This window comes from Hyposmocoma kahamanoa, unplaced genomic scaffold (assembly GCF_003589595.1).
Source record: "Hyposmocoma kahamanoa isolate Upper Pololo Valley unplaced genomic scaffold, ASM358959v1 98155, whole genome shotgun sequence".
Lineage (NCBI taxonomy): Eukaryota > Metazoa > Arthropoda > Insecta > Lepidoptera > Cosmopterigidae > Hyposmocoma > Hyposmocoma kahamanoa.
The window spans coordinates 1-12,705 of NW_020655502.1; the positions used below are offsets into that span (position 1 = coordinate 1).

The 12,705-nt window shown below is 38.9% G+C and overlaps 2 protein-coding genes across 2 annotated transcripts; one reads left to right on the top strand and one right to left on the bottom strand.

Annotated features, from left to right (window-relative positions):
* Positions 1-187: 187 nt before the first annotated feature.
* On the top strand, positions 188-2,767 carry LOC113238753 (NADH dehydrogenase [ubiquinone] iron-sulfur protein 8, mitochondrial-like; the record flags this gene model as incomplete). The annotated part of the gene is made up of 2 exons (XM_026475587.1): positions 188-295; positions 1,763-2,767. Coding segments are annotated over 2 exons (270 nt in total), but the record flags the coding sequence as incomplete, so codon positions are not given.
* A 706-nt stretch (positions 2,768-3,473) lies between these two features.
* LOC113238752 (deoxynucleoside kinase-like) lies at positions 3,474-10,747 on the bottom strand. The gene is made up of 5 exons (XM_026475585.1): positions 10,438-10,747; positions 10,082-10,251; positions 9,013-9,149; positions 8,404-8,498; positions 3,474-4,352 (listed from the first exon to the last, which is right to left on the bottom strand). The coding sequence occupies exons 1-5, from the start codon at positions 10,570-10,572 to the stop codon at positions 4,206-4,208; spliced, it is 684 nt and encodes a 227-aa protein (XP_026331370.1). The 5' UTR covers positions 10,573-10,747; the 3' UTR covers positions 3,474-4,205.
* Positions 10,748-12,705: the final 1,958 nt, after the last annotated feature.

Genomic DNA, 12,705 nt, shown 5'->3' on the forward strand with positions numbered 1-12,705 from the left:
TTTAAAAATCAAAACAATATTTTGTTAATGCACATCACTTAATAAGTATTATTATATTATATTTTTAGGTATTATCTGACAAACAATACACATGAACAACAATAATAAATGAAGTTGAAATATCATTAAAAATAATATGTTAACAAGTAGGAATTTCATAATTACATTTAAATTTATAAAATAATTGGTTCTACAGGCTATCACTATTGAAGCAGAGGAACGCCACGACGGCTCCCGACGAACCACGCGTTACGATATCGACATGACCAAATGCATCTACTGTGGATTCTGCCAGGTGAATAATGGTTATAATTAAGCTTTACGTAAACTACAACAACACTGTGTATACAACAGTGCTATTTTAAGTAAGTCTAAGCTTCGAAAAGACGATATCACAGTTCGTATTTTTCTTTTATGGCAACTTTTCCACCACAGATTGGGGGGATTTTTGCCAATATTGGGTTTAATCACACGGACGGAATTTTGAAAGAAATTAATGGGGTATCTGAGGCGGACGGCGCGTGATGTCGTCGCAATTAACCGTGCAACAATCTGACATTAAATAGTACACTATATTTTCTATTACTTTATTGAAAAAACAATATCCATGTAGATAATGCTGTTTGACATTATAATTTTCTCACTCAAGAATTCACAGGTTTACCTTAACCTTTTCGATATAAGGTGAATATTCGGCTGTAACCTTAACCGAATGTTAACCTTATACCTGTGACATTCTATATTTGATTCATCGAATATTGTTCTTGAAAGCATACCTCTTCAGACATTGTCAGTAACATATAACACACTTTTTGTGGGTAAATCGCATAAATCGTTATAAAGTGACATTTTACGTGAAGCTTGGACTTGAGAAAATAGTACGTCCCGCTGCTGGGCATGGGTACCCTCGAAGCGAGGATTCTTGTCATAGTCATGCTAGGGAAACATTTATTGGATCCGAACCCTTCTGAACTCTCAAAGCTCACTCTGCTGAAGAAGAGCACACACGTTCCGCGAGAAGTGTGGCTACAGAGTAAGGGTCTGGAGCATTCAAAAGCCCTGATAGCTGCCTACAGTGCCAAACACTGTAGAGAAGCTCTGTCATTGGACAGAAATGGCATCAAAATGCCTACTAGTCTTAACAGGACATTGTGGCTTGAACAAGCACATGTCAAAAATTGGGCGGAGAGAGTGTAGATTCTGCCACGAGGTGGATGATAGTCCTGTTCATCTTCTTACCCAATGCTACACTCTGATGGGATACATTTTTCATTATGTGTACGATTTTTGTACGTATATGTAGCTATCAATGAAAATAATTGAATATCCAATATCTTATAAACAAAGGAGCGAGTAATTTTAAAATTTCGCGACTAGAACCGACTATTTCTGGGCGCAATCAGATCTAAGCTAGGAGCTGTGGTTCTGGAGATTTAAAAATGGTGCTTATTTATTACAGCGTGGATAACTTCAAAACGGCGTAACGATTAAATCTAGTTTTTACGACTAGAACCGGCTAAATCACGACTTTTTTTAGTGCAATCAGATCTGAGCTAGGTGTTGTGGTTCTCGAGATTGAGAAATGGTGCCACTGGAATAAGCTTATTCCAGGGTGGACAGTAAAACACCTTTGTAACTTTTGAACGGCGGACCGACAAACTCTAGTTTTTTTCCAAAACTCGATCGTGGTCACGCTGCAATAAGGCACACGAACCAATTACGCATCAATTTTTCTTTAATACAAAATTCTCTAATATTACAGGAAGCATGTCCCGTAGATGCGATCGTAGAAGGCCCCAACTTTGAGTTCTCGACGGAAACACACGAAGAACTTCTCTACAACAAGGAGAAGCTCCTCTTAAACGGCGACAAGTGGGAGAGCGAGATCGCCGCTAACATCAGAGCCGACCATCTTTACCGCTGAACAAAATGCTTTATAGTCAAAATAGAATTCTTGAGTTTATTTTGCAGTGACCATAATAACACGAAAAGGATAAGCTACGCAGATGACCAAGTCAGAATAGAAAATTTCCATAAAGCGATAGGTAGAGGAAGAATGGGTTACCTTGTAGAATGTGACCTTTTTATTAAAAATCTAGAAGAGGCAATGCGATGTAAACTTGAATGAAGATAACCAATAAGGTATTGCGATCTAATAAAGAAAGGCTGACTACGTTGAATTGTTTATAGTGGTGTTTACCGACGAGAAAATAGCTCTTAAATGCAAGATAATTGTGTAAAAAAACTTGAAACTTACCGAAATAACTTTTCAGCAACGAAGTCATCCATAATTGAAACATACTCTGGAAAGACCTTGTTTCTGCTATCTCCGTTAAGTAATGCCTTCAAAACTAAGCTTGTCAAGCTGGATACGAAATAACAACTCGGTGATAAAAAACGAAAGCAGCTCGTCTATAATAAAATTTTCAGTTACCTGGTCTCAAAGTAAGTAATCACCTATACTAGAGCAACAAAATGTATCCAAAACACTTTTCCCAAAATTGGTCTTACCGGAAAAGGAATCTGGGCCCTCCGCATCTAACGGTTATAACGCTTACTGCTGAGCCATGTATGTAAGGACTGCATGGTTAATTCACCATTAATTTGCCGCGCGTATCCTACTACAAAGCAAAATATGTTGGAGTGCCTCGTATATCAGTTCCTAAAATCAAATCGTGCCTTGCATTTAAGAGCGAACTCTCCTAAGGTATGCAACAGGCTAATACTTTATAAAGTAATTAGTGCAATACTTTATGCTCACTGGGTCCATGCCTCTAATAAGTTTACCGTAGTTTGAAAGCAAGAATCTGAAATTATTGTAAGTCATTGTAAAATAAATGTGAGAAATAGGGAGTTAATAAATAAATTATTGTTTTGTGATAATAAATAAATATCATCTCAGTTAATATATATTTTTATTTAATAATTACGATTTAATTATCACGTCATTGCAATAACCTAGGGATTCGTCTCAAGTTTGAAACAATAGTATTCTGAAAATTGATATTTGCTTATATAAATAAAAAAAAACTTTAGGGACTTTGATCATTACTGAACATGTCAGCCCTGTTAGAAAAACAATACCTCAAGAAAACACTTAATAAAATCCAGATAGATAAATCAAAATACTACCTAACCAAACATGTATATAAAATCTCCGCGGCGCTACATGTTGACTCCGACAAACAGGTTGAAACCACCCAATATGAAATGTACGGAAACCAGCTTGTGCAAATAACCGCGCCCTGATAGGATCCGTCCGAACACACTCCATGAACAAATAATATCAGGACTTCCACACACTTCGCAATTTGGAGAGTTCACTCTCCGCATCAAATACAAAAATTACCTGTCAGTAGGTCGAAATGACATTTTACAGAAGTAACATTAGCTCGAATTGTCATAACCTCGAAAGTAATTTAAGAGGAAAATGTTTTTTTTCTTTTAAACGCAACTTAACCTAACCTAATCGTTTCTTTGTGATAAACATCCAACATATCCTGAAAGAACAACGGTTTCGTTATAATTCGGTTTTCGGTGTATTGAAAATTCGAACAATCGTTATTTCGGAAAAATAATTCGAGTTTAAAGAGTAAACCACAAAAATTTATTTAATAAACTGTCCGGATCAACAACCATGTCCGACAATTTGACCCCTGCTTAACTTAACATGGACACGAGGAGGCTCTCACACTGCATGGCTTTGTACCAGATTCCGTTTTTAACGAGTTCCTAGTAATTTTGAAACAAAGTTCTTTGGTCGTCGCGACATCTGGTGTACAATAACTAAATACCCGACTACGCTGGCTTGTATCTCGATTAGCAGTCCCCTTTAATTACAATTAATAATCAATTGATCTTTACATGTATCAGTTAATATCTGCTTGTATGAGTTGACATTTATATGTTACAAGACAAATTTTTTTATATACTCGTATATCGTCAATACACATAAGTATGTACATTTCGTTCAATCATTTGTTTCATAAGCTTTGGTAATATAGGTATTATTCTCGTTGAATAAAAATTAAAATGTCTTCACATTATGCGTGATTTGTCTTAAAAGTTTTAATAAACACAAAAACGCTTCTACCATGACTTAAATAGTTTGCGCGGTCGCCAGCGACAACTGTCACAGTAACCTCGTGGTAGAGGCACGGGTTTCCACAAGGGTCTGGTCAATCTATACACGTAGTAATTGTTCGTCAATTAGTGTGGTTCCCGCCTAGTATTTTGTAGGTATATCGTTCTAAGTGTTCTGTAACGTTTTCTATGCTGCGGTCAGCGTCGATTGTGAGGACCTCGCAGCCTACGTTTGAGGAGTTCAACCACAGTTCATACGCCTCGTGGACCTGGAAGATTAAGATTAATTTAGAAGAGTTTTTGCAAATATAAATAACGCACACACGCACACACTCAACATAGCCCCGCACTAGGGAAACCCTGTGTCGCGGGTGCCATGGACACACACATAGACAACCACAAATTACACCCAAACCCACGAGAGAAATAAATGTAAGCCATACAAACATTTCTCCCGGCCCGGGAATCGAACCTGGGACCTCTGCGTGGCAGTCCGGCATGGTAACCGTCCGGCCACGGAGGCAGTTAATAAATAAATAAATAATAAAATAATAAAATATAATAAATATATAATAAAATAATAATAAAATAATAAATAAATAAATGCTGGATTAACAACATTTGCTAAAGAGTGTGAATTTTGTACAAATAAAATAAGTATGGATAGAAAATATCCTATCATGCCGCGGTCGTGGATAATTTATTTGATAATAAAGTAGCTCTCTAAGGGTCGTATTCTAGAACTCTACTCAATGCTCAAGTCAGGATTTGAGCAGACTTGAGTATGATTTTCAGTGCTCACTGCAATACTCAAGTCCTGACTTGAGTATTGAGTAGAGTTCTGGAATACGACCCTTAGACACACGTTTTTTCTTTTTTAACATATCTCTGGCGTAAGAGACTAGTACCTGCAGTGGTGTAGGGTCTGGGGTGCAGATAGCCCCGGGCAGCACAGCAATGGGGGCGGCGGCGAGCCCTAACTAGTCAAATTTTTCTTTTTTTACTTAAAATTGGAAAATAAATTCCACTATTTGAGAAAACGATATCCTGAGCAACAGAAAGGTGGCGACGGTAGGCTAACACAAAAACACAATCGAACTGAGCCTGCCGGAACGAACTACTTTTGTAATCATGAAAATAGAGAGAGCAACAAATTCAAGGCCTGGCCCCAGGCGACAGAAATCAACGCTACACCACTGAGTAGCTGAGTTAATGGACAGAAGACTGGTTTTGCGTTGCTGTTTTTTTTACAAGAGTCGTCGTCAACATCGTACTTCAACCCATTATAGGCCCCACTGCCGGTCATGCCCGGCCTCCTAAGGAGAGGCCTTTAGACCTGTAGGGGCCTCGGAAGCAATTGGGGAGCGTTGATGCTGTACAGAGGATACTGCCGCATTTGAAAAAGAACTTAAATTATCTATATGAAGAACACAACGTAATTTTTTTTCCTTGCGATTTTGTGTTAAGTTAATTAAAAAAATACGTGTTTTCAAGAAGTTTAGACCAACGTAGGTTCAATGCGATTTTGGGATTTCGCGTTTTCCACGTTTATGAAAATATTGTTATTAACTAGTCATAATATATACATGTGACTTAGATCATAGTAGACATGAGCGCCGTGCCGGCGCGTCGCCGCTGCCGCGTTTTTCCTCGCACCGCCGCCGCCGTCAAATGCAATCGGCGCGCCGTTACGTTCGATCAGGCGCTCCGATCGTACGCACGCGCCCCTTCCTTATTGTGTATGTGAAAATGGCGACGCCAGAAAATGACTTTTCTAAGATAAAACTTTTTTTATAAAATGTAAGCTCGCATTTGACCTCTTTCTCACCTGATGGAAAGTGACGATGAGGTCGACGATGGATGCCTATTCACTTTCGCCATGAAAAGGCCCAAGTTATAAAGTCCAGGGAACAAGTCTGCAGGCAGGGAATTCCACTCCGGGAAAAGGGAAAGCGGAATTAAATAGTGTAATTCCATAGCACACTCTCCGTGACATATCCTGTAAAATTCCGATAAGCTGGCAACTTTACGGCGGTGTTCAAGGCTCTGCAGCTTCGCCTCCACTAATTCCGAGTTACCTATAAGCTTCTTGACACGGTTGTCAATTGAATCCAAGGTGGCCAGTTGCTATTTAGCAGAGCCATCCTAAAGGAGGCATCAGTACTCCATACACGACCGGATTTGTGCTTGGTACAGCTGAAGCAACTGTCCCGGAATGTGTGTCCCTATCTACTGACCCGAGAGATAGGGTTTTCCGGAGAGATTACGGTCTTGACGGCTAGACCGGGGTACAGCGGGCGTCCGGGCCAAGCCCTGTGACGCCCACAAAGGCGTATCACTGGCGGACCCGGACTTGGGTATGGACTTGCAGGACACTGCGACTGGCATGTCCGGCACTAGCCCAGAGAGCTAGTAGAGGATAAGCTAGATACCCTCCGGTCCCTCCAGCGGCTTAGGTTATTGGGAACTGGAGAGGCTTCGTTTTTCGGCGTCGTCGGGAAGTGAGCGTGCCTACAGCTCCGGTACCTATCTGGAAAATAGGGAGGGTACTGTACGTGCACCCGGGGCGGCTCACCCGAGGCACCAGCCTCTCGAAGAACCCTACAGGTTATAGTGTCCTTCTCGTATGCCCTAAGGGTAGGTAGCATCAAAACTAACGTAGAAAGATATGGTGCTTGTCCCGGAGTGAAGTAACGCCTCACCCTGGAAAGAGTCCCAAGCTTCCTTGCTGCATGTTTGTTCATGGATTCAACGTATCTCTACCGAAGTACAAATTGGATGACAGGTCCATTCCAAGTAGCTGGAGACAGTCGGCTATCGGTATGGATATATCACGAAAAGTCGGAGTCAGCTCAAAGGAACTCCGTTTTTCTCCGTTGGAGAATAGACACGCCTGTGTTCAGTAGCGTTAAATTTGACAAGATTGGCATCGCCCCTATCGGAGATTGCCTTGAGTGTCAAATCCAAACGGCTAACCATGACTCTCGACAAGACTGGATTTCCTCTCCACGGACCCTTGCATTGGTCAAGTACCTATCTACAACTGTGTTGTCATCAGCATACGCAAAGGTACCTGGAATTAACATATCATTGATATGCAGTAGAAAGAGAGTTGCGGACAGTACGGAACCCTGAGGAATCTATCGCCATATGTTCGGAAGAGTAGCCTTCTGAGACCTCTCGAATCGAACGTTCGCTCAAGAAATCCGAGATACAATTGCAAAGTGGGAAGCCCATAAAAGGGAAGCTTACTTAAAAGGTTTGCGTGGCAGACTCCGCCAAAGGCTTTAGAAATATCCAAAGATACTGCAAGTGCTTCACCTTGCTTCTCTATAGCCTCGCTCCATATGTGACAGGTATACACAAGATCCCCAGTTGATCGCCCTCTTCGGAATCCGTACTGGCGATCGCTGAGGAGGTACGACAAGAGACGGTTGTTGAGAACACGTTCCATAGTCTTGCAGAGTATTGAAGTGACTGAGATAGGTCTATTAGTTGTCAGAGTCAGCTCTGCTTCCCGTTTTCGGCACAGGTTGCACGTTTGCAAACATTCACGACCTGGGAACTACACCTGTCTCAAGTGAGAGGCGGTACAGGCGTAGGCATGTGAGAACAGGTGACAACTCAGGCGCACAGTTACGTAGGACTAGTGCTGGAATTCCATCTGGCCCGCTAGCTTTATTCACGTCTAGATTCCGCAGTTTTGAGTACCTCTTTTTGGCGTAGCGAATTGGCGCCATAGTGCAGCCAGCCTGGGGTAAGATTAGGTCCAGACGCGAACTTTTTGCAAAGAGTGAGGCAAAAAGATTTGCCTTGTCTTCTGCGATGTAGGCCAGCGTGACGTCCGGCCTCAGCAGAGGTGACATAGATAGGCGACAAAAGTTATTAGTGACTTTATATTTAAAGATGTTTAGTTTAAAAAATTAATTTGTCAATTTCTGGCGTCGCCATTTTCATTACGCATATACAATATGGAAGCGTGCGCGTGCGTACGTACGATCGGAGCGCCTGATCGAACTGATAAAAATTTGATTACTATAGAAAATACGTTATTTCATTTTTTCCTTTGAAAAAGTATGTGTATAACGGTTTTTGTAAAAACAAACACCGATATACAAATTCGTTTTAGGGTCGCGCTCGCGCCGCCGAAGACACTTTTATTGTCGGCGCGCCGCCGCCGGTTGGTCTATTATTGGTTCTTATGTCTAGATCATAGGCATATGCCGCTACACCTACAGATTTGAACCATTGGCATCTCGATTGAGAAGTACTGTTCTCTGGGCTATTTGTAGATAAAGCAAGATTTATAATAATACGAACTTGCTGTAGATACTCCAAAGGTATTTCAGACTCCTCGACACGACCACGACGCAGCATGCGCTCCCAAACCACTCGTGGGGACGTTTTCAGGTACACTGGAGAACCATAAATAAGAAAACATTTTACATGTAAGCTTCCTTCGTCATTGCCTAGTAACACTTGGATCATCAAGAAAGTAGATTGCATGTCGCAATGTAGGGAAATGGGGGATGTGATCCAGCCTATGCGGTGTTCAATCTAAAACATACAACTATAAAGATATTAAATTTGCCTATATTGTTTGTATTTTGAAAGAAAAATTGTTTATTCCATTAATAATTTAAAGCACAGAACACACACATCGTTTTTACTCTTAATTATATGACGTAACACATAATAAAATACAAGACATTAATAATTTCATTTACATAACTAAATAAATTAAGTAACAAAATTGGAATATTAGAGTGTGCACTGTGCCATTACAAAATCCATCCATTCAGCTTGTCGTGGTCTCAATGGAAGTACTATGACACTGATTTTCAGTGGAACCGGTAATAATATAATAATAATTTTGAATAAACTGTTGCTGTGACTCGCTACTTGGACCTTTGGTCAATGCTAACATACCTATAAGGTCTAAATCAACATTAAGGTTCTTCTCAGTGTAGTCAAACCACTCAGAGAGCACATGGTATTGAGCATCTTCTATCAGATTCTGTCTCTTTGCGTTTTCCACAAAACAGTGCCTGCTGTTTTGTACTGATCTGAAAATGTTACAATTAGTTAAAGTAAACAAGAATTGCAATGCAAAAATCACTCTTAATAGATTGTGTTAAGAGTATCTTATCAATTTACGCGTTGATTTAAGAAGGTTGGTTCAAGTGGACACTATTCTTATTGTAGCTGTAAAATAAATAGAGATTTAGCACATGCAATTTTCCACACTGCTGACATTCACTAGCAACAAATAATTATAACAAAATTCTTGTATAATGCAGTAGCACTGGCGTAATGCCAGGGTCCAGTCTAGGGGTCTGAGAAACGAAAATTAGATTTTCAGAGACGTAACTGTGAGTTACTATTCGGTATTGTTGCATCAGTACTTTAGGCAGTTTTTCTTTTTTGCAAACAAAACTATCTGACAGTAAACTTGATGGAAAGCAGAAATCCTCAACTATATTTTTGTGATACTACTAAAAGAATCCTTCACATCATAACAGCATTGCCACCCGTGGGATTTTTCATTTTTTGTGTCCTCTTACTTGCTACAGTTCAATCTGGACTACAGCAGTACTGATTTGCAACTACCCAGTTGGGTTCTGAACAAATCGACTGCGAACTGGCAATCGGTTCTATCTCAATTTTGACAACTATACAGGTGAAGAAAAAAATTGTTTGCGCGTTTATGTAGTGTCTGGTTTGTTAAATAAAAATACATACTTTGAACTTTTAATGTCCTGTAAATGTAATGTACACTGCATATTTTTATTTAATAAACCAGATGTAATATAAATGACGTAAACAATTTTTTTTGTCACCTTGTGCCAGTTCAGTCGAAATGGAGACCTCTAGTAGGATTACTATTGTGTAGTAGTAGTGTTTGCACTATTCTAATTACAAATAAATTGAGAAAATAATAAGAAAAAACAAAATCTAGCACCTTTTACAAACAACTTGAAAATTTGCCAATAATTACCTTTCAAACATTTTAACAGAGATTCCAGGATGTGAGGGTGGACTGATCTGGATGTTCAACCTGCTAAGCAGCACATAGTGTTGGAAAGCAAATGTCCATTTGCTCAAGTCGCTGTACAGCAGCCCTAGTAAGTTGTGCCCTTGTACATTTCGCCATTCATTTAATGGTTCCTGTGATATTTAACTTTATTGATGAGTTGTGCAAAAAGGCAGGCTAAACGGTATATTTATGCAGATCTTTTAAGATACATCACTAATCTATTCTTAAATAAGAAATTGGTCATGTTATCTATAATTTAGACTCCACATCTCATCAACATGAAATCTAAAATTATTTATACCATAAAAACATCCTACCGCGTGAGTTTCGACGTTTTTGAATTTGTCGAAGAATTTGATGCACGTGGACTTTCCTGATCCAATGTTGCCTTCGATAGATACCCTGAAAGGTCTTTTTGCAGCTACACGAGCCGCCGTCGATACCGTTTTCATAATGGTCGTAGTTAATTAATCCGTAACTGAATTACGAGAAGCTTATAAAAGATATACTAATTTCAAGTAATTACTTTGTTTGTAATAATATTGTGTTATATTTGAAGATGTAACGCAGAACAGTATAATAAACCGAAAAAGTAATATTTTGAGGGAGAAGGAGAAAAGACAACAAATCGGTTATGAAATACCGCCAAAATTACGAAAACAACACACACGTCACATGTTTTGACATGTTCATTGGTTATCATTTTTTAAAATTTGTTTCGTGACTTTGGATTCAAGGTATTGCGTATATTTTTTTATTAAGAGTTTGGCTTGGATATAAGTACTATAAGCAATGTCTTGGTTTAATTAATTTTCGGGATCGTTATTAGAATTTTCCATTGTGTGTCTAAAAAATTATGTTTTCACTTTCTCTTAAATAACTTAGTTCTCTCGTTTGGGCTTTCTAAATAGTCTTTTAAGCGGCGGAAGTCAATATTTATGTTTTCACTTTCACATAAGTTATTGTCACTTTGAACCAAAACTTTGAATTCGTAATTATTGGAATTTTCAGGATTAACTCTTTTTTAATTTGGTTTGAAATAAGGAATATAGTTTTAACTTTCTTCATCACTATTGTACTTAAAATTTAATAAAATTAATCATTATAAAAATTGTACTTCTAACTTCAAAAGCCCGCCATTTTTTTCTCGAGTGTGTATAAAAAATCAGTACTGACTAGTGTTGAATCATGGAAAAATTTCCTTTTTGAGAAAGTCACATGTTTCAGAAAAATAAATATTTTTCTGTTTTTTTTTCAATATTCGTCAAAAGTTAAAGTTACTGAACGAAAATGATGGAGCCAACTGCAAGTGGTGGTGGTGTGGTTCTTGGGCTTTTAGATATACAAGATTACAAGTTTCTTTTATATTTCACGCTAAATAAAACTTTAATAAGATATTTCTAAACGTAGAACATAATAATAGGGGTTAAAGTATGAAATTGCCGATTTGTACTGAAAATCTAAATTGTTTATTTTTTAAATTTTTAACAAATTTATTTAATCAAAATAGTTGCCATTATTATCTATACATTGCTGCCATCTAATGGGAAGGTTATTAATGCCTTTGCGATAGAACTCCGACGATCTAGACTGCACAAACTGTGTGAAAGCATTTTGTACTGCCTCCTGGGAAGAAAACTTCTTGTCACGTAGATAATTGTCCAAATCACGAAAAAAATGGTAGTCCGTTGGAGCAAGGTCTGGTGAATACGGAGGATGACGAATGGTTTCTAACTGCAGTTCCTGAAGGGTCAAAATGGTTTCTCGTGCTGTGTGAGGTCTCGCGTTGTCGTGGAGCAATAATGGTGAAGATCGATTCATGAGTCGGGGCTGTTTTACTGCTAGTTTTGTCAACATGGTTCGGAGTTCGGCACAATAGACATCTGCCGTTATTGCTTGACCAGATCGGAGAAAACTATAGTGAATAACACCATGCTGAGACCACCAAACAGTTACCATTACCTTTTTATTGGTAAGTTTTGCTTTAGGACACTGTTGTGGCATTTGACCTGGGGTCAGCCATTGCATTTTTCTTTTCCGGTTATCATAAAGAATCCACTTTTCATCACATGTTACAATTCGATCCAATATTCCTTCATTTCTGTACCGGTTCAACAAGGCAACACAAGTTTCAACACGCGTTTCTTTCTGCAGATCAGTCAAATCATGAGGCACCCATTTTTCGTATTTTTTTTATTTTATTGATTTGACGCAAGTGAGTCAATATTGTGGGTAAGGTAACGTTAAACCATGCCGCTAATTCCTGGGTAGTTTGACTAGGATCGGCTTCCACTATCTCTCTTAATTCATCGTTATTCACCTGTGTGGGCGGTCTTCCTCGTGGCTCGTTCTTTAAGTCGAAATTTCCATCACGAAAGCGTTTAAACCAAAATCGCACGGTGCGTTCATTAGTAGACCCCTCTCCAAACGCAGCATTGATATTGCGGGCTGTTTCTGCCGCGTTAGTTCCGCGTCGGAACTCGTATTCAAAAATCACTCGAATTTTCGCAGTATCCATCTTTCTTGTCTAAATTGAATAACAAAAACAATTGAAAGTCGATATTCAAATGTTTCAAATTAAAAAA